A 23909-nucleotide genomic window follows, 5' to 3' on the forward strand; every position below is an offset into this window, starting at 1 on the left:
TTATATTTACGGTTTAATATAAATACCATCAACACAGAAAAATATTACTTCCAATAAAACAGATTTAAAAAAAAAAAAACAACAATCGAACCAGACTTGCTTCTAACCAATGACATCTCTTACAGTAATTAAAAAGAAACCTATATATTTCCGTCAAACATATGGGTATACATTTCTCTGGAAAACAAAGTTATCTATATTACACAGATCACCCACACATTAAACAGAAATATCTCAACACATGCAAATATGTTAATTAAAGTTTCTAAAACCAACTTCTACAAATCTGCATGTGTGGTTAGGAATATTATGAACATTTAACACATTAACGCAAGAATTATGATAACCGAATGCAAGATTAAGGGGGGTATTCAATAGGTGTCGTGCTCCCGCAGCCATCTCCCGACGGGGGAGATGGCTGCGGGGCCCTATTCAATGCTGTCTTCCCCGACAGCATTGAACAGGGGTTCTCGGCAGAACGAGCCCAACATCACAAGCGGTCGGGCTCGTTCGGCTGAGAAAAGATAGACCGGAGATAGTCTGTTTCCGTCCTCAGCTCGCGGCCACGCCCTTCTCGCCGCTCGGTGGCCGGGACATTGAATCCCGACTGCCGAGCTCCAGGCAAGCAAAGCGAGAACGGGACAGGGGCACGGCTGTCGTGCTAGCTCGACAGCCGTGCCCCTGACATTGAATACCCCCCTAAGTCTTCAGGGCTTATATAACATGTGACAACTTCAGTGGACATTACACACCTTCAAAACATAAGAAGATGCCTTATAATCATGGAACAATATTACTTTTTTAAACTAAAGTAAAATTAAGAAAGAAAAAGAAAACCCACACAAAGCGCCTGGAAGGGTTCCAGTTTATTTTTGCTTACTGTATTGTTTTCTCCAGCAAAATAAAATAAATGATCTAAGTTAAAATCAAAACAATAACAATCTTTAACTATTGTTTAAGGATATATTTATCCAGAAACAAAAATGTCCTTAGTGTTTAAAGCATAAAAATTACTACCTAGAAAGCTAGACCTATTCGCAAACAGAATTTGATGGATCCATGTTAACATTGGAGAAGCATAAGAAAAGGCTCAATACACTGGATGCAGATATACTTTGCATTATCTGTACACGCTGCATCGTGGCACCTGCTAGCAGGTTTTACATCTGGACGTTATGGCCTGTGATTTACCACACTGAACTGATTTTCAGGGGGAGCCTTTGACGTGAACCTGTGCTTCAACAGACGTAGTGATTCACCTTGTCTTTAAATGTTGCTAAATTGATCAATGCTTGAGCAATGAATGCTTTAAAATCCATCCAATTCTGGTCAATTAATTCAGACATTCAATTACACAGCTCACATCGAGAAAGCGAAAGAACACCACCTCCTTTTTTTCAGCCTGTGCAGGTAATTCACCACAAACTGAATATATTTAGGTTAGGCCTATATGCCAGGATAAGCTTTGCACACAGTATCTGGTTATTGCATGACATCCACTAAAATGGACATGATTTCACAGTAACTGTGCCAAAAGTCAATTTTGTTTAATCAAAACATCTACTATATTATGCTCTAAACGTTACTTTCCAAGAACTTAATTTTTTTTTCACATGCTCTGCTGAGTGCCGGATAGGATTCCGACTTACAGGGGCAATTTTCCCTCGTGGGGGTCCGCGATTTCCATAGAGATAGAATAGAAACTGTGGCGAGCACAGTGAGCCACCGAGCTGATAAAGTGGCAAGTGCAGCAAGCCCGCAAGGGGATTCGTAGTGCTCGCCTCCCTGTCTGAGCCCTGGCAGTCAGGATTCCAATGTCGGTCAATGACCGTATGACTCCCACCTGTTAACAGCTCATACTACACGCGCTCTGCTATCTTTGATGATATTTCACACGTGTTCTGAGCTGGTGAACTATTCTCAACCATTATGATTACTACATTTTAGCCACAATAGGTTCGCAGCACTGTACATATGGCGCACACACAACTTAAAATTACAGTACAGGCAACATTTAGAACCACAACTCTGTACACTAAACAGCTGAGATGTATAGGAGCAAAAGGAGTCCTGGGGTACTATTAGGGGTGGGCAACCATTGGACAAGATAAACAGATACTAGGGAGAGTAGAAATGGGGCTGAAATTGCGCAGTGTGTATGATCCTTAACCCTGACTTGGAAGTGCCTAAACCTAACCTTACCCTCCCTGTAGCCACACTTGCCAGCACCTTATACTTCCTGATTGGTGGAATTGTCTGTATATTCTGGCACCCTGATTTGGCATTACTGCAGAAAGTACAAGACAGAAGGAGCAGTACAGCTTCCCATCTTTATTTTCTCAAGAATTATACAGCAAACTTTTTCTTGCCAAGGAAATTTAATCTACAATTGTCCAGCTCACAATTGGCTGTAAAAGAGACACCATCACCAGCAATCCTTAAAAAAATTAGGTTCAACAATGAGTGTCTGGATGCCATTAAAATAACCTACACTTGTCCTTGAAATGGTTAAGACATAATACTCTGCCATTCCAGAAGATTGCTGCTTCTGGGTTGGACTGAATAGGTCTAGGACATTTTACATGGGAGAAGAGTGACAACCTGATTGTGATTGAAAACACCCCAAAGATTAGAAATCAAAATGAGATCACAGTATGAATAAACATTAAAGGGGGAATGTAACATACCAATTTAATAAATCAAAAACATGGTTTGGGGTTATATTATCTGTAAAAGGATACAGACATGACTCTTGAGGTCATTCCTTAATCCTCTTCGTACAAGATCATAAGCATCTTCTTTCTTTCCAAGACAATTTAATGTCAATCCTTTCATTGCTAAAGTTTCTGTGGAAAAATAATAATAAAATGGTGTTTTATTGAAAAGAAAAAAAATTATTTGTAGATTCAGATCATGTATTACAACACCGAGCACCATTACTTGGTAAAAAATGGACAACTCAAAACAGAAAAAAAGACTCCATAGTGGAATCATAACATAACAATAAAGGTGCGTACACACTAGACTTTTTTTTACAATAATGAAGTTCCCATACAATGTCTAGCATTGTCTAGCATGTATGCACTATATTAATGATGTGCTCCTGTGGACCGTTAGCATGGTCCTTTGTCGTCTGTACATGCAGGATGATGGAGGATATCGCTAGCTACATGCAGCATGGTCCCCAATCCCCCCTAGTGTCTGTTAGCGACCAAGGGAGGGCATAATCACCCAAACGGAGCAATTGTGACAATTTGCCATTACAAACCGACAAATAGGCATGACATTGTTCCAGTTTGTACCAAGCTTTATTCAGAAGTCCTTACAGTCTATTCTTTATTAACTGGGTATTCAGAGAAAAGAGACAGCATTACTAAGCAGGTTCAGAGAAGATGCTGTGCACAACATCCCTACACTACAACAACAGTGCCTGGGGTCAGGGTTAGCAAAAGTTCAGTATTTCAGCCGAGGTTCCACATATTTTTTAAACTGTTATTGGCAATCTCGGATCTCCCCCATTACATTTCCCCACAAGCCTCTGAAATGATATTTACAAGACAGCCCTCCTGTGCAACAATCGGTACTTGTGGAGTATCACGGCTCCCATCGTATGGCATCGTATGCCATATGTAGTGGCATACGATTTTTACAGATTTTTCAGCATTTTTGGTCAAAAATCGTATGCGATGGCATCCGATGCGATGGCATACGTTTTTTATCTTAAATGCATCCAAATGCATTAAAATTAGTGTTAATTGGCCCCCAACTGTCATTTTTCACTGTGTACCACCCCCAACCCGAAGCGTGGCGAGCTCAGCGAGCCCGCGAGGGGCGGCGGTACGCATCCTACAACCTTTTCATACCCCCACTATCCACGTCGGCGTGGAGTTGAGAATAGAAAGTGTGGCGAGCGCAGCGAGCCACCGAGCCCGAAGCGTGACGAGCGGATACCTGTGAAGCCCGCGAGGGGACGCGTATAGCCGTGAAGGTATCCGCGTCCCCTCGCGGGGCTCGCCACACTTCCTATTCTCAACTCCACGCCGACGTGGATAGTGGGGGTATGAAAAGGTCGTAGGACGTGTACCGCCGCCGCTCGCCACGCTTCGGGTTGACGTTGATAGTGGGGGTGGTACACTATGAAAAATGGCATTTGGGGGCATTTCACATGTTTACTACACATTTCAATGCATTTTGATGCATTTCAGTGCAAAATCGGGTGCGATCGCATGTGATTTGATCGTATGCAATGCGATTTTTTATCATACGATCAAGGTCGTGGGAGCCGTGATACTCCACAAGTACCCAACAATCTAAAAGACAACAGTTGTACACTGTATATGGACAGTTTAAAAAAAAATATAAACACAAAAGAAATAATTACCTCCATGTTCAGCGAACTTTGGATTAGACAGTATTTGTTTGCAAAACTTTAAACCATTCCGATATTGCTTGTGCTCGTAACATCTCTGAAAATACATGTTTAACAAAAAAATGAGTATGGAAATGGGAAAAGCCATCACAATCAGAAGAATGTGTTACAAGAAAATACCCTGAAAGGTGATTATCAAAACATTTTCACTGGTGCTCATTATGAAATGAAAAAAAAAAATAACCAAGTTCTCAGACATTTCAAGCAGATGTACTCCAAGTGAACGTTAACAGACATCTCTGGCTGCTTCACAATCCATAGGTCTATTTATGGCACCAAGTTAATACTCAGACAGCACCGGTCTAGGAGATCAAGTCATTCAATAGCAAATGACAGAATACTGCATGCACGAGTCAGGTTCAAGTGTGAACTGAACTATGGCTATAGAGCTCAATGTATGGATCACAGTATGAGGAACACATTCTAACTTGTGATATGGAAGAGCAGTAAGCTGGGAACAACAATAGCTTGAAACAGGACTAGCGCAATGACCTAAAACTAAAGTGTAGCAAATGTATTTGTGGCAGCAGTTTATTAACGATATTTCGGTTTCAACAGTAAATCCCACACACAATAGAGGCAGTGTGGCTGTTCTCAGGACCCTTGCTCTGTGCAGGATAATAAGAAAATCACAAGGTGACTTTACTGATTCATTTGATATATGCCACTTGTATTTCTGTATGTTATACCCTGTACACACAATTTAATTTAGTCTATTTTTCTATTCAATTTTGCTTCTATAGGCAAAATCCAATGGTTTTCAGCTGCATTCAATCCCGATGCACACTGCTGCTTAGTCTATATCAAATAGAATAGACTGTGCAGGTAAGACACATAGTACAGATCTGTACTATATAGACAAAATCAAATGTGTTTTGCTTGCCATGTGATACGACTCCAATTGATCAAAACGGGATCTAATCGCAAGGCAATCGCACCATGTGTACGCTCCTTGCAACCGAGTCTCTGAGTTGTCTTTTTTCAATGTGCTACAATGTAGCAGCAGTAGCTCTTTTTTCCATAACAAGTTCCGTTGTGCTCATTATACACAAAATCATACTCAATATATGAATATTATATTACGTTAATCAGCAGATGCTCCTTGTGAGTCCTAGTCGCACCGCTTTACGACCAAGACGCATTTTTGGTAAAAAGATATAGGGTTGTACAGTATTTAGTTGCATGGGACCTGGTTCTGCACCCACCCATAACAGCGGCCACGGGGACCCGTCGTCACTGACAGGCTACGAGCAGGGGCCATGCTGCATTCTTCATGGCCCACATTAATGATCTGTTCCATCACCTGTGCATCCACAGTCGACGGAGGAAGTTATTAAATGACCTGCGGGATCGCGCCTCGGCCGTCAGGTGCAGCAAAGACACATAAAAATGAGCGAGATCTCTTATTTGTCTCCATTTTTTAGTATCGAGCTGAATAAGACCAATTACTGTTAACATACAAATACTATGGAAAGAGGATCCACCAATTTACCACCCAAAAAAATATATAAAAAATCTGCATGGGTATAAACAAAATAAACTGTGATCTTCCTGGTAAAACATTTTATAACTATAGAAACAATCTTCTAGCAGAAACCAAAGTAATTCACATATTTACCTAACCTGACAGTTGGATGGACAAGCTCACACTGAGCTAAACAAGTAAACAGATGTATTGGCAGAAAATAATGTGCCATACTGATCTCCCTGCAAGCATTTCCCTTAAAGTAAGCAGAGCACATGTATTTAAGATGGACTTCCATTTCCCCAAGCATCACACTTTTCCAATAAATAATTGTTTTTGTTTCAACAAACTTCCCTCTCATACTAAAGCAATATTAAGTCAAACCTAGAATATTCTTAGCATTCAAAATGTTTCATAAGAGTAGTTACAGTACTTCAATGTAGAAGGGACGTGTTTTCTAGAAGGCACTGGCTCAACTGGTATAAAAGTCACCTGCAGCTGTCACCTCCAGCCCACGGTAGAAGTTGCATTCAAGCACCTAAAATTAGTTTACTTCTACACAACCAAACAATTATAGAAAGCTCAGAAAAATCTAGACAGGTTAAGGCAAGACCAGACAGAGTATGGAAAGCTGCACCTTCTTATTTAAATGAATAAGGTCTGCGCATCTATAAACTAACATTTATAGGTGAAGATCTATAAATATATTATTTGGAAAATCAAGGCAATCAAATCACTCTGACACTGGGCCGGGATAATGAAAGCATTACTATATTTTAGGTGTCAGTCTTCATCAGACATGTGCTGTAAAGTTGGGTAGGGATTAGCCAATCATCATTAACAATATGCACGCACGATAGTGTTAAAGGCTCGCACTCCCGGGGAACGTTAACTATGTCCTCCCTCATTCTGCAAGTGCATAATGCAATGGAGGACATTAGCCCTTGCTCAGTCCCCCTACCCCCCCCCCAGCTTTTCTCTGCAAGCATAAGTAAATAAACAAATCCCCTCACATATTACTGTGTGTCCTCTCCAGAATGGAGGTTATTGTGGATCTCTGAGGAAAACCAAATACATCCATAGCTCTGCAATCAAGCTCTTCTAGTGAGGTGTTATGGATGGTGTAAAAGCATGATTCAGCAAACGGCAGTAGGGAAGTGGCTGGGTGGGAACCTCTCCATATACCATTGAGAAGAGTCTATAAGCATGCTGCTGGCAACTACCAGAGGAAAACCAAGCTAATGTTTGCTAAAACCTCTACGGGGCAAAGTAAAAAATTAGGAAGGTCTCAGTCCTAAACACCAGCGCATGTTTATTTGGGGTGGCATGTCACCTACTAATAGAAGAAACAATCATTTATGGGTTATTGGTTTTCATATACAAAATTTGTCTGTACCTTATGCAAAACATACTGCAAAAACTGTAATCCATGCACTCATTATCTCATGCATTGATAATTGAATTTGAATGCTGTTGCGAGGCAGATCTTTCTGGCTAGACGCCAGAAGTCTACCGCATTTAATATAAAATACTTCTACTTACATACAAAGCCATTACTCTGACAACACCCATTTATATCTCTTCGCTTACCTCAAAATATATCCTGACCGGACCTCTCCGTTCTGCACAAGATCTGCGTCTCTCATCCACACTCATTTTGCTCCCACTTACACTTGCAGGATTTCTGTCAGGCAGCATCCACCCTATGGAATGCCCTTCCACGCACATTAAGACTCTCCTCTAGCCTCCAAACTTTCAAGCGTTCCCTGAAAACTCCCCTCTTCAGGCAAGCTTAGCATATCACCCACACAACCTCCAGTAGCATTCATATCTGATTGCATTCCATCAGGACTGTCTTGTAATCTGGTGGGACTGCCAAGCTTTCCATTTACTTACTTATTTTTTATCTTATTTACTATTTTCACCCTTATCTGTACTTGAACCTTGCTGTAACAATTGTAAATTTCTCCATTGTGAGACGAATAAAGGAATTCTATCTATCTATGCTATGGAATTCTATCCTCATGTATCCCTCCCTATAGATTGTAAGCTTGCGAGCAGGGCCCTCCTACCTCTATGTCGGTTTGCTTCTACCCAGTTTGTTTATCTCTGTTGTTTCCAACTGTTAAGCGCAATGGAATATGCTGCGCTATATAAGAAACTGTAAATAAATAATAATGGGTTGAACTAAAATTTGACAATGAGTACAATCAGCTCTCAAACAAGTACCTCATCTCGTTTCTTAAATGAGGCAGAACCTCTAATGCTTAATTGCAAGTTCATAGGCTGTCTCAATGGGATACGGTCCTTGGGTCTACAGCAAGTTGGTTGACAAGCATTAGGTCGACATGGGGTTTTTTCACTGTTTTTTTGAGCTGACATGTGCCAACAGGCGGTATTTCATGCCCTACCATACACTAGGGCATGGTCGGAGAATAAAATAGTATCGTGAGCAAAGGGGTGCACTAGAAACCTTGTACATGTTGACTGTGTTGAAATTCGGGTAAAAAAAACTGTGAAAAACCCCTTGTCGACCTATTGACCTCGACCAACTTGCTGTAGACCAAAAAATCCCAAACCCTCTCAATGATCAGCATAAATTGTCTTCACCGCACACATATATCATCCATATCGTATAGTGTATACCCGCGGATCATCGTTCATGGGATCATCCAGTCAGATGGGACAATCCAACAGACGACAATGTATTTTACATGCAGTATGTAATGATACGTCGTACAAAGTGTACTGTGGTGCAATGTATTGATATATTGCGTTGCACCAACGCCTTGACACACCACTCCTATATTGAGCACCAATCTTAAGGGTCTTCAACGCCAACGCCAAATAAATATCACAATTCTGATGTATTAAAGAATTTATAGGTGTTCACTTTGTTCTATAAAAAGGTATTTTAATTACACTAGACCAGTGGTGTCAAAGCCATGGCTCTCCAGCTGTTGTGGAACTACACATCCCAGCATGCCCTGCCGCAGATTTTATTCAATGGATTGCTAAAACTGTGGCAGGGCATGCTGCGACGTGTAGTTCCACAACAGCTAGCGGGCCATGAGATTGATACCACTGCACTAGACAATACAGTACTCGGGAGCTATTTTGTGCATTCACTGAAACCAATGGAAATGGCCTCCAAACAATAGGCAGGGTTAAGTACACCATTCTAGTTCTGAAACCTGATACAACATGGTGCGGGAAGCGTTCTGGTCCATGCAGACATAACAGAACGAGGCAATTACTGCAGACAGGTTGGCTGCACATTTATACTACAAATCCTACAGATTGTAAGCTTGTCAGCAAGGCCTAGTTCTTACTCTGCTGCTGTTCTCCAGTTCTGATTTCTTGCCATGTATGTTACATATTGTAACTCAGAAAAGACTATGCTGGTGGAGGTGTGTGTTACGCATGACAGTGTGCTTACGAATAATGTCAAACTCAACAGATGCTCCTACATGATAATGTTATCCTGTGACAGTATGTCGAGCAGCATCAACACATAAAACCAATAGAAAACCATGGCCATGTATTATGGACACATGGCCAGAGTGCTGAGGGAGGCAGAAAGCATATGACAGGCATGGTGTGCATATATTCATAGAGGAAACAGGTGGCCACTTGCACACACAGACCACAAATTCTTCTACCACACATACAGAGCAATGCTGCAGTGAGGATTACAGACACCAGTTACCAACTGCAAAAAAGTAACATACCAGCAGGAAACACATGTTCCATGGCGAAAACTACAAGTTCCCAGTACATTCTGAATATTCTACAGGTACAAATATTCAGTGTTGCAAAAGCCACAATAAAAAATAAAATAAAAAAAGTCAAGAGTAGAGAATGGATAGTGAGCACAGGAAAACAGGGGTATAACCTCTTTTCAGTAGTATGCCCCAAATTGTGGAACAACCACTCACACAAAATGCTCTAATAAGGAACAAGCATTTTAGATTAACAGATTACCTTAATACCGGTATATTTCTACAACCAATGCACTAATGCAGACACAATTACTGTGTGGGTGGATGGAGGAAAGAGTGCTGAAGCAGCATTCTTAAAACCTGCCACAGACACATGAAGGCTTGTTTCTGCTTCCCATGGGAGGTACATGAGCAGGAAGCATAATGTTATTAGACTGGCTGATGAAAAGCACCCATTTGAGATGAATGCAGGTTACAGCTTGCATTAAATTACAACGCTGATCCCACAATACAACTTTAAAAAGCAGTGTAACCTGGCAGTGGGCCGCATACAACCTCAGAGTACAAGACAGCATTTGCCCAGAAAGAACTACGTTGATTACAAGTTATTTGCATAGTAGTTTTTCTCACATGAACACAATAATGAAGAACTGTTTCTACTGAACGGTCTCTAACAAAAGAATAAACAACTAATGGGTGGTGCAACAATCATTTATGAAAGAAAGCATTTTAAGGACAATAATGTAAAAGTATACTTTACCATCAATACAATGAAATGATTAAACACCTTTTTTAATGTAATAAATGAATATAATAAGGACTATAATCAAGTATACAGCATCTCCCAATAATTAAGAAGCAGGGGGTATAATAGATATAAAAGGACTCCGCAAACTGAAGAGCTGCCAAGAAATCACAAATACATAGGGCCCTAGTCTGCGTAGTTGGCTGCAATGTGCTGCTGCAGAATGGCACATTGCAAGATTTGCCGGTACTCTTTACTTAGAAGGGCGCCCATCTCGGGCATTGAATGCACTAAAAAATCAGGTGCGATGCGACAGACGAGATGCCCGAGATTTCCCATAGGGAACAATGTTAAAATGTCTCAATTGACCCGATTTTCCTGTTCAATGCCTCAATTGACCCAATTTTTCCATAGGAAACATGGTTAAATGGGCCACAGAGGCCAAATAGGCACCCTGAAGTGAATAATGGCCACCCGAATTGTTAACGCCACCCCACGATCAACATCAACCCGAAGCGTGGCGAGCGCAGCGAGCCCGCGAGGGACGGCGGTACGCGTCCTACGACCTTTTCATACCCCCACTATCCACGTCGGCGTGGAGTTGAGAATAGAAAGTGTGGCGAGCGCAGCGAGCCACCGAGCCCGAAGCGTGGCGAGCCCCGCGAGGGGACGCGGATACCTTCACAGGTATCCGCGTCCCCTCGCGGGCTTCACAGCTGTCCGCGTACCCTCGCGGGGCTCGCTGCGCTCGCCACGCTTCGGGCTCAGTGGCTCGCTGCGCTCGCCACACTTTCTATTCTCAACTCCACGCCGACGTGGATAGTGGGGGTATGAAAAGGTCGTAGGACGCGTACCGCCGCCGCTCGCCACGCATCGGGTTGACGTTGATCGTGGGGTGGCGTTAACAATTCGGGTGGCCATTATACACTTCAGGGTGCCTATTTGGCCTCTGTGGCCCATTTAACATTGTTTCCTATGGAAAAATCGGGTCAATTGAGGCATTGAACAGGAAAATTGGGTCAATTGAGACATTTAACATTGTTCCCTATGGGAAATCTCGGGCATCTCGTCGGTTGATCGCACCCGATTTTTTAGTGCATTCAATGCCCGAGATTTTTTACTAACGATGCCCACGATCAAAATCGTGGGCGCCCTTCTAAGTAAAGAGTACCGATTTGCCTTATCATATTAAGCAGAACATTTTACAAAGAACCAAACCGCTGAACTAAAGCCCTGTACACACAGGGGGATATATCGATGAGCGATATATCGCTCAGTGTCCCATTTGCATCAGCGACCAGAGATGGTCACTGATGAAAAAGAAACCGCCGGGGGAGCCCGGCAGTGGAAATCAGCTGGTCGCAGGAGCATGTTCCTGCGACCAGCGATCACTACAAGGGAGAAAACGGGAGTGCGCATCCGGCGATATATTGACGGTGCACACTCCCATCGCGGGCAATATGGCCGCTCAGCGAAAATATTGCCCGCGATATTACACAAAATCGCCCCCCGTGTGTACGCACCTTTAAGGTGTAGCCCACCAAGTTACATCCATTCTGTGTAGCCAGTACAAAGGATTTCTAGTAACTTGCAGGCTTGAATCAAATGTTGAGACATGGGCAGTTTATAGGGTATGATTAAATTCTCAGGGAGTTCCCAGAACTATTTAACTAGCATGCTGCTGAGTCGGAGAATAGCTACTTTCCGGTATTTAGTTGTGAGTACCAACATTTTTCAACTTAAGTGGCCCCCACGATGCCATTTCCGGCGCTCCAGTTTTGTCAAATTTCTGCTCGCACCTCAGGAGGGGTGCAAGACGAAATCCACTGGCAGGACTCTGCAGCACGTTGATTAGGATAGCTCTGGGAGCTCCCTCCCTGCTTTATTCACAGCACACTGTACTGAATAAACTACATAGTGAGATCAGCATTGTCAAGACTACTACATAGTAGCAGAAGACAACAGCTGCGTATTAAAGGTAAAACAAAGCCATAACACAAGAAATTGGGTGCAGAGCTCTTCTTAAATTCTGTTTAAAAAGTGATCTCTCTCAGTAGGCGGTAACTGAAGCCAATAGTTTGGGCTAAGTTGCACAGCAAATGAAAATATAATTATACATGAGGCAGATCTGACAGAATCATATGGCATATGTAGTACTAAAGTGGAAAAGCAGGAATAACTACTTCAACAAGATTATCCTGCCATGACATCACTACGTTACTAAGAAACTTTATAATTAAATTATATATACATGTATGTATGTATGTATGTATGTATGTATGTATGAAAATGTGCATTTGAACAAGAAAAAAAAAAATCTTTGCAGTTGAGGTACCAAAAACACTATCGGTCAAAGCCTAAATTCTAGGGGCTCATGGGGAGATGTTGCTGAGCAATGTAGATCGCTCTATGTCTGAATCACCCTGCCCCCAGATTTACAGTTAATACTATTGCTGTTTTACTATTTTAAATCCTGCAGTGCAAAAGACCATGTTTTTGTGAGTGTGTGCTTTTATTTATTTTTTTATTTTTTTAAGATGCTAAGTGAATATACTTCCCTAGTCACCGTGCTCCACCCCACCTGTTAATATACTCATATCCAGGTCTGGCTTGCTTTGGTGACACACTGAATTACCTTTGTCTGTCTTGATAACGGCCCTACGGGGTTGAAACGTTGACATGGAATAATGCCTCTGTGATTAAAAAGCAACTTTTACCTGCAGTTGGTGGTGAGCGCCCATTCTGGTTTTTGGACTGGAACGGTTACAATATCATGGAATCTGGATTCCTTATGGAGCACCCCTCTTTGATATTCTACCAGATGTGAGTGCGGACCCCTGGATGATATATATATATATACCCCCAAGAAACAATGCCATGCACTCATTTCTAACTAGTACCCATCTCCAGGACAGTGCCTCTCTCCTCTAACCCAAACCATAGTGCACTCCTCTGCAAACATATTATACCCCTTTTACACCAAAGAATAACCCAGGTTGGACCCAGGTCGGACCCAGGTCAGCGTTATTGTAAAAGGGGCCAACCCAGGTCCAGTAACACTGGTCTCCTACCCAGGTCCTGACCAGGGTTGAACACTGGTTGGACCTGGGTCATGGGCGGTGTAAATGGTCCTAACCCAGGTTGGGACATCCGGGTAGTGCTGCAAGGATACCAGAAGTGCTGCACGCCTTTCCACAGTGTGCTGCAGTGGCAAAAGACAGCAGCCAACAAGGATACGGGCAGTGCACACAGGAATCATAATTGGATGCAGTATCATTTATATTCTTTTTTTGGGGGGGGGGGGGGGGGGGCTGGGGGGGGAAGCACATGGGAGATGCTGCACTTTTATACCGCTATGTATGCTTGAGCACTGAATAAGACTTTTTGAAAAATATTTTACAAAATAGACATGTCTTTTAATTTTTATTTTAAATCATTGAGGGAAGGTTGACGGCAGTTTATCAGTCCTAAAATGGACATTTTTAATGTCATCCATAGGGAAAAGCAGTGCTGACCCAGGTTCAGTGTAAACGGCGCAGACCTGGGTCCGACCTGGGTCACAGTGCTGTGTAAATGGGGTATGAAGCTGGGTTCAACCCTGGAAACTCCTGTGTTCAAAGACCAGGGTCCGACCAGGGATTTTGGTGTAAAAGGGGTATTAGTGTAGTGTACATTCCGATCACCATGCAGTGTGCTCCACTTTACATCTAACTTCTGGTCATATTCAGTGTGATCCTATCTATACGTGCCCTCTCGCAGCGCAATGCTCTTTACTATACACCTCCCACACCAAACCCAGTGCAGTGGTCTCTCCTATACTCCCATAACAGTGCAGTGTGGTGTTCTCTATACACCCCAGTTGCAAGGCAGTCTGCTTCTTCCCCTCCCAACAATCACAGGGCAATGAGCCTTTCTCTGAATTTCACAGAAACAATAGTGTTTTATCTATAGAGTACTAAGCCTTGGAGATAGAAAAAGTGGATAGAGATAATGCTCCAACCAATCAGCTCCTTTTATGTTACAGGATGTGCTTGCAAAATGTCAGTTAGGAATTTGTTGAGGGTACTCAATTTCTCACTCTCAAAAAGCTTATTACATGGACCCCTACAACCATATATAGAGGTGACTTATGGAGCCTCTATATACACCCCTCCCGTGAACTGCAGTGAACTCCTCCTCTATATCCCCACCCCCCAGAGTGCAGTGTACTCCTCCTCTATATCCCCCACCCCCCAAAGTGCAGTGTGCTCCTCCTCTATATCCCCTCCCCCAGAGTGCAGTGTGCTCCTCCTCTATATCCCCTCCCCCAGAGTGCAGTGTGCTCCTCCTCTATATCCCCTCCCCCAGAGTGCAGTGTGCTCCTCCTCTATATCCCCTCCCCCAGAGTGCAGTGTGCTCCTCCTCTAGATCGCCTCCCCCAGAGTGCACTGTGCTCCTCCTCTATATCCCCTCCCCCAGAGTGCACTGTGCTCCTCCTCTATATCCCCTCCCCCAGAGTGCACTGTGCTCCTCCTCTATATCCCCTCCCCCAGAGTGCACTGTGCTCCTCCTCTATATCCCCACCCCCCGAGTGCACTGTGCTCCTCCTCTATATCCCCACCCCCAGAGTGCACTGTGCTCCTCCTCTATATCCCCACCCCCAGAGTGCACTGTGCTCCTCCTCTATATCCCCACCCCCAGAGTGCACTGTGCTCCTCCTCTATATCCCCACCCCCAGAGTGCAATGTGCTCCTCCTCTATATCCCCTCCTCAGAGTCCACTGTGCTCCTCCTCTATATCCCCTCCATCCACAGAGTGCTCCTCCTCTATAATCCCTCCTCTATAATCCCCCCTCCACAGAGTGCTCCTCCATTATATCCCCCCTCCACAGAGTGCTCCTCCATTATATCCCCGATCCACAGAGTGCTCCTCCATTATATCCCCCTACAGAGTGCTCCTCCATTATACCCCCCCCACACACACACACACACACAATGCAGTGTATACACACCCCTCCTGTATGCACACCCACACAATGCAGTGTGCCCCTCCTCAATGTACCCCCAGTGTAGTGTGCTCCTATATATACCCCAGCCACAGCGAGTGCACGCTCCCCCTCACCAGGATCCGTTTGAAGAGCGCGTTCTCCTTGGGCGGGAGGCTGACACTCGGCATCTCGCGGCCGCTCCTCGCCCCTCCAGTTGGACCTGCACGAGCTGCTGCCCCCGCTCCCCGCCTCGAGCGCTCCGCGTGTCGTGGTCCGGTGTTACACGATGGGCGGCTGGGACGGTCCGGGTGTCACCGCTTGCACGTAGACCGGCCACGCTGCTTCCTCTCCCCCTCCCTGGCCTGTCAGGGGCCCGGCAGGGCAGTTCACGTGGTAACTGAACAGACCCGACAAGAGGCAGAGGCCAAAATGGCGGAAGGAGGAGGGACGGCTTCCCGGGTCACGGGGCGGTTGGCGCGTGCGCCATGACCCGGTGCCTGGCTCCTTCCGCTGACAGTCGCTCAGTAAGCGCCCGCCCACCACTAACAACAGCCCAGCCCTGTAACGCTGTTGCTGTGTGAGACAGAGGGGGGAGCCGTCAGCAGCCTGCACACTGTGCCCGGGTGTACATATATGGGTGACACTACCCGATATCCGATCAGCCTATGACTGGGGGCAGATAGCGGCGCTGCCTACTCGCTGCTGCCACCTAGCGGCCATGTCAGTGCGTGAGCCGGTCATTCAGGTCGGAGCTGCTCAGTCATTACAAGGAAAGGTTATTACAGAAATAGCATTATCCTGCCGCACTCATCTCCCCTCAGTGTGAGCGCAGGCGCCGCCGTATTCCTAATATGTGTGAGTACGTAGCTGCATGCAGAGCCACTGCTGCACTATTCACGTGTAAATTCCAGATCGATTTTTTTTTTTTTTTTCTTGGAGCCTGAGGTGGTGCTCCAAACACCCGGTGCACTGACTTAAGTGGTGCATAGGTGGCGTACGTACGTATGGACCCTCTCCCAAAGGAGAAAGGCCCCGTTACTCACCTGACCCCTCTCAGCCAAAAAGGCCAAGAGGGGAAAATATGGGTTGGTGGGTCCTCTTCACCGAAACTCAGAGCGCCCCTCTTCTCTCAACCCCCCGGAAGGGTTAAGGCGGGTGGGTCCTCCTCGCCAAAGCTTGGAGAGACCCTTGATGCTGCACTGTATATCCACAAAAATTCCTAGTATGCGCAAGTACACATGGCCAATAAAGTTAATTCTATTCTATCTGTAAATCGCCGGGAGCGCGCTCCCGCGGCCAGCCCTCCATGGTCGCAGGAGCATGCTCCTCCGATTATGGCTAAAAATTGCTGATCGCTGGTGCACAATGCACCAGCGACCAGCGATTTCTAGTCAAAATGAGGTTTAAGGTGCGTACACACTGACATTTATCACTGGCAATATGGTTGGAGCGACCATATTGCCAGCGATTGGAGTGTGCACCGGTGATAAATCAGCGGGTGCCCGCTCCCGGTTTTAGCCTTCTTAAGATTGCTGGTCGCAGGAGCTTACATCATCTCCAAGCACCGGGACCACCGATCTCCACGCTGGGGGGTTAGCTGCTGGGCTGCCCCCCAGCCTCCGTGCACCCCCTAGTCCCTGACCACGAGGTGAATGGATGCCGCACACAGGCATCCATTTATCTCCTCCATCCCCAGCCCAACCTCCATACTGACCACAGGATACTGCAGTTGGGAGGTTGGGCTCCCCAATTGGGGTAAATGGGAGTTGGATCAGATGACCCGGCATACCTGTTTACACTGCGCCATCACCCGGTTACCCCATTTACAGCACCACTGACCCGGGTCAAAGAGGCAAAACCCCAGGTTTTTGTGGTGGTGTAAAAGGGGTATTACAGTGCAAGCTCTATGTCTTCATATGTATTCCACACTGCTCCAGGTTTCTAGGTCAACAGGTAAAATAAGTTTTATTTATATAGCGCACTTTCTCCAACAGGACTCAAGGCTCTTTACAGACATCAAAACAACGCACATACTACATAGGATTTGGGTAGTACAGCAATGTATGTCACACAGACATAAAAGAAAGCAATGAGAGCACAGTGTTGGTGCAGGCATTTTGGATAACAACTTACCCTGGGTGGAGTAGGTTACCCTAGAAGAAATTACACAAAATGGGGTGATTTCAGTGTACACTAGGGTCCCAATAAGAGAGGCAGGTCCATGAATTTTTCATCCTATCCACAAGTGTACCACATGAGGCAGCCATGTTGGGCACACTAGGAAGGTTACACTGTAGGAGATAAGCCATATAAGGGACCAATGCATATATGGCAAAGCAGATGCTTATGTAGTGGTATGATATACTGTGTATACAAACATCCATGCAACGTACATCCTGCCCACAATGGAACCATCCGAGGCAACCAGCTGGGGTGCGCTGCGTAGGTCACTGCTTGAGGGGTGTTCCACCTGCTGAGGTACACATTGCAGGAATAGCACACTGGGCCTTATTCTAGTTCACTCTTTCTGACAAAATCCTTCTTAGGGCCCCCATACATTAGGCCGACTTGTCTGAAAGACAAGTCGGACCTAATGTCCTCTGAGCTCTTCCGGCAGCTCCCCGGGAGAGCTCACTACGATTTGGCACTTGATGTGCCATTTTTCACATGGGATAAATTGCATGCGATTTATCCCATGTAAATTCCCGGGGAGCTGCAGGGGGTCTGGAGTCCGAGCTGGATGGGGTCCAGGGCGTGCAGGAGTCTCCACAGTGTCCGGCTGGATGGTCACTGCGGAGACCGTGCGGTCAGCGGCGGCAGTGTTTTGAAAACAATTCAAACTATAGGCTGGCCGCTGAGAGAGGATATGCTCTCAACCAATCAGCAACCTCATTGATGATTGGCTGGGAGCGCTCTCTCCCTCAGCGGCAGGCCTATCGTTTGAATTGTTTTCAAAACACTGCCGCCGCTGACCAGCGCAGTGTTTCTGCAGAGCCGCCCCGGACCCTGCACTTGCCGCCCCACTACCACTACAGACTAGGCCCCAAGTCGGGTGGTCGGATGTGCAGCAGGTCCGACCACCCGACGCAGATCCAATACGCACGGGACCGCGCATCGGATCTGAGGGGGCATCAAAACTAGCCGATTTTGGTCCGATTTCGGCCAGATCCGACTGATCTGGCCGAAATCGGCTAGTGTATGGGCAGCTTTAGATGGACAAAACCATGTGCACTGCAGGTGGGGCAGATGTAAAATGTGCAGAGAGAATAAGATTTGGGTGAGTTATTTTGTTTCTGTGCAGGGTAAATACTGACTGCTTTATTTTTACACTGCAATATAGCTCTCACTTTGCAGTAAAACCCCGCCCAAATCTAATTCTCTCTGCACAAGTAACATCTGCCCCACCTGCAGTGCACATGCTTTTGTCCATCTAAGAAGGATTTTGTGAGAGTGAACTAGAATAAGGCCCAGTGTGAGGTGGAAGTACACTGTTGGAGGAATAAAATAAAAAAGGACTTAATAACACCTTTCCAGGGGATCACGAAAGGGGTACTATTTGTAAATCATATTGATGGTCATATATTGTCATGGGAGCAGTACGGGTGGGTGGGTGTGAGAAAGAAAGGAGCACATCCAAGTACACTGCAACTGTTGCTACATAGGCTGGCCCTGTCCACCACAGCTCCCTGCTCACCATGTGGTCTTCGACTGTCAAAAGGGCACCATGGTTAAAATAGACAAAATGTCCAGAAGCAATAGGATACATGGCAATGGTCAGCACATAAAACATGGATGACATGAGTTTTCACAATTTGTTTCTTTCAGATTACTTGTTCATATGATCCACGTGGATTAAAATTGGGAATGGTAAAGTTTGGAAAGGGGAGCAAGGCACTATGCCCGACACATGGCAACCGAAGCTAGCCATGCAAGGGTACGTGTTAAACTAATTGGGGGTCTATGTTGACAGATGTCTACATAGACACCAAAAACCTGGGAAAAACTTGTGTTGACCTTTTGTCCATGTCACCTAGTGCATGTTGGATAAAGTCATTTTTATTGAGTTTTATACATGAAAGAACATTAAGCAATCGGACATGATGGTTATGATAATATGTGCATATAGGGTAACAGTACAACATTGCTTGTTATTGACAGATATAAATACAGATGAACAGCAACAATGTACAGCACACCGGATTGATAGTATACCTCAATGCTCCACCCTAAGGATATCGACATATTAGATACCCGAAGGCGCCTTTCGGGTAAAAAATCTTAAATAGAGCGGAATATACTGACCGAGCACGATACACCACTCTTAGTGCACTCATCCATAACAGAGCTAGACAGAAATATATCACAAAACACGCAGGATATTCATCAGTCCAATTGCTAAGCCCTCCACTAAAAAGAAAACATTACCTACTAGAAACCCCCAACTAAGCTACTCTATACTAACAAAGTCCTCCCGAAAAACCCAAAACAAACCGCCCCGTAACCCCCCCCCCCCCCCACCCTGTATAAACTGACCCCAACCCAGGCATACTTGGAGCCCTGGAACCATCCCCCCCCCCCCAGATCTAATGACTGTTGGCCTAGATACTGTTGACCTAGTGATTCACAACCATTCCGTTCATTTGTGCTGGTTATTCTGATTCACTCGGAAATGCACAATCGCTCTCTAATGGACAAAACCATGTGCACTGCAGGTGGGGCTGATGTAACATGTGCAGAGAGAGTTAGATTGGGGTCTTTTATTGTTTCTGTGCAAGGTAAATACTGGCTGCTTTCTTTTTACACCGCAATATAGATATCAGTTTGAAGGACACCCCCCACCCAAATCTAACTCTCTCTGCACAGGTTACATCAGCCCCACCTGCAGTGCATATGGTTTTGTCCATTAGAGAGTGATTGTGCCTTTCCGAGTGAATCAGAATAACCCCCTTTGTTCTACAGGCTCAGACAGGCAAAGCAAAAAAAAAAAAAAAAAGCCGCAAAATGGGTCTACAGCTGGGTAAAAACACATACAGATTTCACTTAAAGGCATCCACAACGGGTCTTTTATGTACTTGCTGGATAAGTATATTTTAAAAATACCAAAGAAAAAGACTTTTGTTGGGGGCACTCAAAGTTAATTTGACAAGGTGTGCTTAAGTTAAAACATACATTTTATTGGATTTATTAGAATTAAGTCTTATTTTATTATTATTGTTTTTTTTATATGGCACCACAAGGGTTCCGCAGTGCCTGACAATACATAGATGAGAAAAAGAACAAAACAAGAAAAATAGTGATTTACAGTACAAATACAAATTAGGACAAGTACATGGTAAATAAAAATAGACAGTTGCATCAGGGGACACTGGTGCAATTATAACAGTGGCAGAGATATATTCTAAGAAAAGCATATGAGGAGAGAGGGCCCTGCTCGTTAGAGCTTACATTCTAAAGCTAAGGGGCAGACAAACTGTGGTGACACAACAGGGTAGAAGCGAGCATAAACATAGGGTTAGGATGAGAAATGGTTAGATTTAGTGAAGAAGTGGCTCTTGAGAGCCCATTTAAAGTTTTGTAGGGAGGTGGCAAGTCTTATAGGGACAGGTCGATAATTCTACAGATACGGAGCACAACAGCCAAAGGGCCGTATTCAGATCTGAGCTTAATTTGGGTGGGGTGTGCTGAAACTGAAATCTAAATTGCAGTGTAAAAATAAGGCAGCCAGTATTTACTCTGCACAGAAACAAAATAACTCACACAAATCTAACTCTCTCTGCACATGTTACATCTGCAGTGCACATGGTTTTGCCCATTTTCCAAACAAATTTGTACTGAGCTCAGATCTGAATAAGGCCCAAAGTCCTGGATGCGGAAATGGGAGGAAGTAACCAGTTTGCAGGAGAGGCGACGTGCATTTGTGGAGCGGAGAGGGCGGGTGGGAGTGTGAAGAGAGACAAGGTCAGATATGTAGGTGGGAGAAGAATGGGTGATGGCTTTGTAAGTGAGTGTAAGGAGCTTGAATTATATTCTGACGGGAAAGGGGAGCCAGTGCAGGGCTTGTTAGAGAGAGGAGGTGGACATAGTGGGGGAAATTTACTAAAGGAAATTTGTAAAAAATAGGTGTATTTGTATCCAGAAATACACTTATTTTTGACATTTACTATCCCGAAAATACGGCAATTCATATTCGTAATGATAGCACATCAATACGACTACGAATTGCCATATTTTTGGGATAGTAAATGTCAAAAATAAGTGTACTTCTGGATACAAATACACCTATTTTTTTTTCAAATTTCCTTTAGTAAATTTCCCCCTGTACCTGTGGAGAGGAAGATGAGCTGGCCAGCAGCATTGAGGATAGATTGGAGTGGAGATAGGTGGTTTACAGGGAGGTCAGAAAGTAGGAGGTTACAGTAGTCCAATCTGGATATGACTAGTGAGTGGATGAGGGCCTTTGTAGTATCCTGGGTGATATAGGGTCTGATCCTGAAAATATTTTTGAGATGGAAATGACAGGACTGTGAGAGATGCTGAATGTGTGGTTTAAAGGAGAGACAGAGGAATCAAGATTAACGCCAAGGCAGCGTACTTGGTGACTAGAGGAGATCATTGTTCCATCAATAGAAAGCGAAATTGTGGAAGGTGAGGTTATGCGGGATGGCAGGAAGATGATCAGCTAGTCATAGACATATTTAGTTTAAGAAAGTGCTGGGACATCCAAGAAGAGATAGCGGAGAGACAGTTCGAAATACGAGTGAGTAGATCAGGAGAGAGGTCAGGATAGGAGAGATAGATTTGAGTATCATCAGCATAGTGGTGATAATGGAAGTTGATTGAGAGGATGAGCTCACCTAGCGATGACGTATAGTGAGAGAAAAGGAGAGGACCAAGAATAGAGCCTTGGGGGAAAACTGCTGTCAGTGGAAGTGCAGGAGAGGTGGAGTCATGACAAGAGACAGAGAGGGAGCGGTCCGAGAGGTAGGAAGATAGCCAAGAGAGAGCAGAATCATGCAGACCAAGGGAGTGATGGATTTTGAGGAGGATGGGGTGGTCAACAGTGTCAAAAACAGTAGAGAGGTCAAAAGAATAAGTAGAGAGTAGTGGCCTTTAGATTTGGCAGCATGAAGATTATTGCAGACTTTAGTGATAGCAGTTTCAGTGGAGTGGAGTGAACGGAAGCTGGAATGGAATGGATCAAGCAGGGAGTGGGAGGAAAGAAAGGCAGGAAGCGGTTGTAGACAATACGCTCAAGGAGTTTGGAGGCAAAAGGGAGGAGAGATATGGGTCAGTAGTTAGCGAGAGAATTAGGATCAAGTTTTTAAGGATAGTAGAGACAAGAGCATGCTTGAAGGCAGAGGGGAAAGGGATAGATTGAAGAGGTGGGCAAGATGGGAACAAACAGAAGGAGAGAGGAAGGGGAGGAGGCGGGTGGGGATAGAGTCCGATGGGGAGGTGGTTAGTGGAGAGGAACGGATGAGGCCCATGACTTCCTCACCAGATACATGGGAGAAGGATATCAGTGTTGGTAAGTGGGAGGAGGAGGGATTGTGAGGGAGGGGAAGTGGTAGGTTGCAGGTGGTCTGGTTGGATGTGATGTCCTGATGTATGGAGTCAATTTTGGATGTACTGTAAAGTAAGTGGCAAAGTCAAGAGCAGAGAGTGAGGAGGGGAGGAGGAGTTGGGCAGAGGAGGGAGTTGACAGTGACAAAGAGGTGCCAGGGTTTTTAGACTGGGAGAAGATGTTCTTGAAGTAGGGAGGTGGAGATGGAGAAGCAGCGAGGCATAAGTTAAAACAGAGAAGGTGATGGACAGAGAGTCCCCCTCTATGGGAAGTTGGAGAAATCAGAACTATCACAATGATAGGTGAAGACCAGATCAAGTGAGCTCCCATTTACATGGGAGGGTGAGGAGGTCCACTGGGAGAGACCAAGAGAAGATGTCAGGTTAAGGAGTTTTGAGGCAGTAATAATCAGTGGCACTTTCAGGCCACCAGATAAAAACCGCCACCTCCTCAGCATTCGTGAACAAAGTGGCTTCACTGTTACTGGCAGTGACTTCCTACAGGAAGTCCTACCTGCCAGTCACTTGCATGACTGGCAGTCCCATTGGGAGCTTTTCTCTCCCAGGACTACCAGTCCAGGCTGTGATAGGCAGAGAGATGGGTTCCTTTAGGAAGCCACTCTCTGCCTTGCTGTGCATCCCTGTAGCTGGCTTTAATGGGTTGCAGCCCAAATAAGCCAGGCTTTTGTGAATGCGCAGTACTGCCGCGGGTACTGCTCATGTTCTGGGTCTGGCACCTGATAACTGTATTGTACAGGCATCAGGGACCAGCGGAGATCTGGCGGGCAGCGGTGTAGACCAGGCAGTGTGGCCAGCGACAACCCCCTCTCCGGCTCACAGATAGGAACCACCGTTGGTAATAATTTATTAAAATACTTAGTGATTTAGCACTTCCCCTCAGGGGTGTAACTAGTACTCTGTGGGCCCCATAGCAAACCCCCCCCCCCCCCCCATTATCATTACTACAGTGTTGTAGAGGAGGAGGGGGGTTGTAGAGGAGGAAAGGGGGATCTAGAGGA

At 45.0% G+C, this 23909-nt stretch overlaps 1 protein-coding gene across 1 annotated transcript in view; it reads right to left on the reverse strand.

The window, feature by feature from the left end:
* The window catches only part of NAA15 (N-alpha-acetyltransferase 15, NatA auxiliary subunit), a 43929-nt gene extending 28025 nt beyond the window's left edge, over nucleotides 1–15904 (reverse strand). Inside the window, exons 1-3 of the mRNA XM_083173574.1 lie at nucleotides 15462–15904; nucleotides 4382–4466; nucleotides 2742–2846 (exon numbers count right to left, since the gene is read on the reverse strand). Of these exons, the coding sequence (XP_083029700.1) occupies nucleotides 2742–2846; nucleotides 4382–4466; nucleotides 15462–15515 (244 nt within the window). The 5' untranslated portion in view covers nucleotides 15516–15904. The remainder of the gene's footprint in view (nucleotides 1–2741; nucleotides 2847–4381; nucleotides 4467–15461) is intronic.
* Nucleotides 15905–23909: the final 8005 nt, after the last annotated feature.

The sequence above is a fragment of the Crinia signifera genome, chromosome 1, assembly GCF_055691185.1.
Source record: "Crinia signifera chromosome 1, ASM5569118v1, whole genome shotgun sequence".
Classification (NCBI taxonomy): domain Eukaryota; kingdom Metazoa; phylum Chordata; class Amphibia; order Anura; family Myobatrachidae; genus Crinia; species Crinia signifera.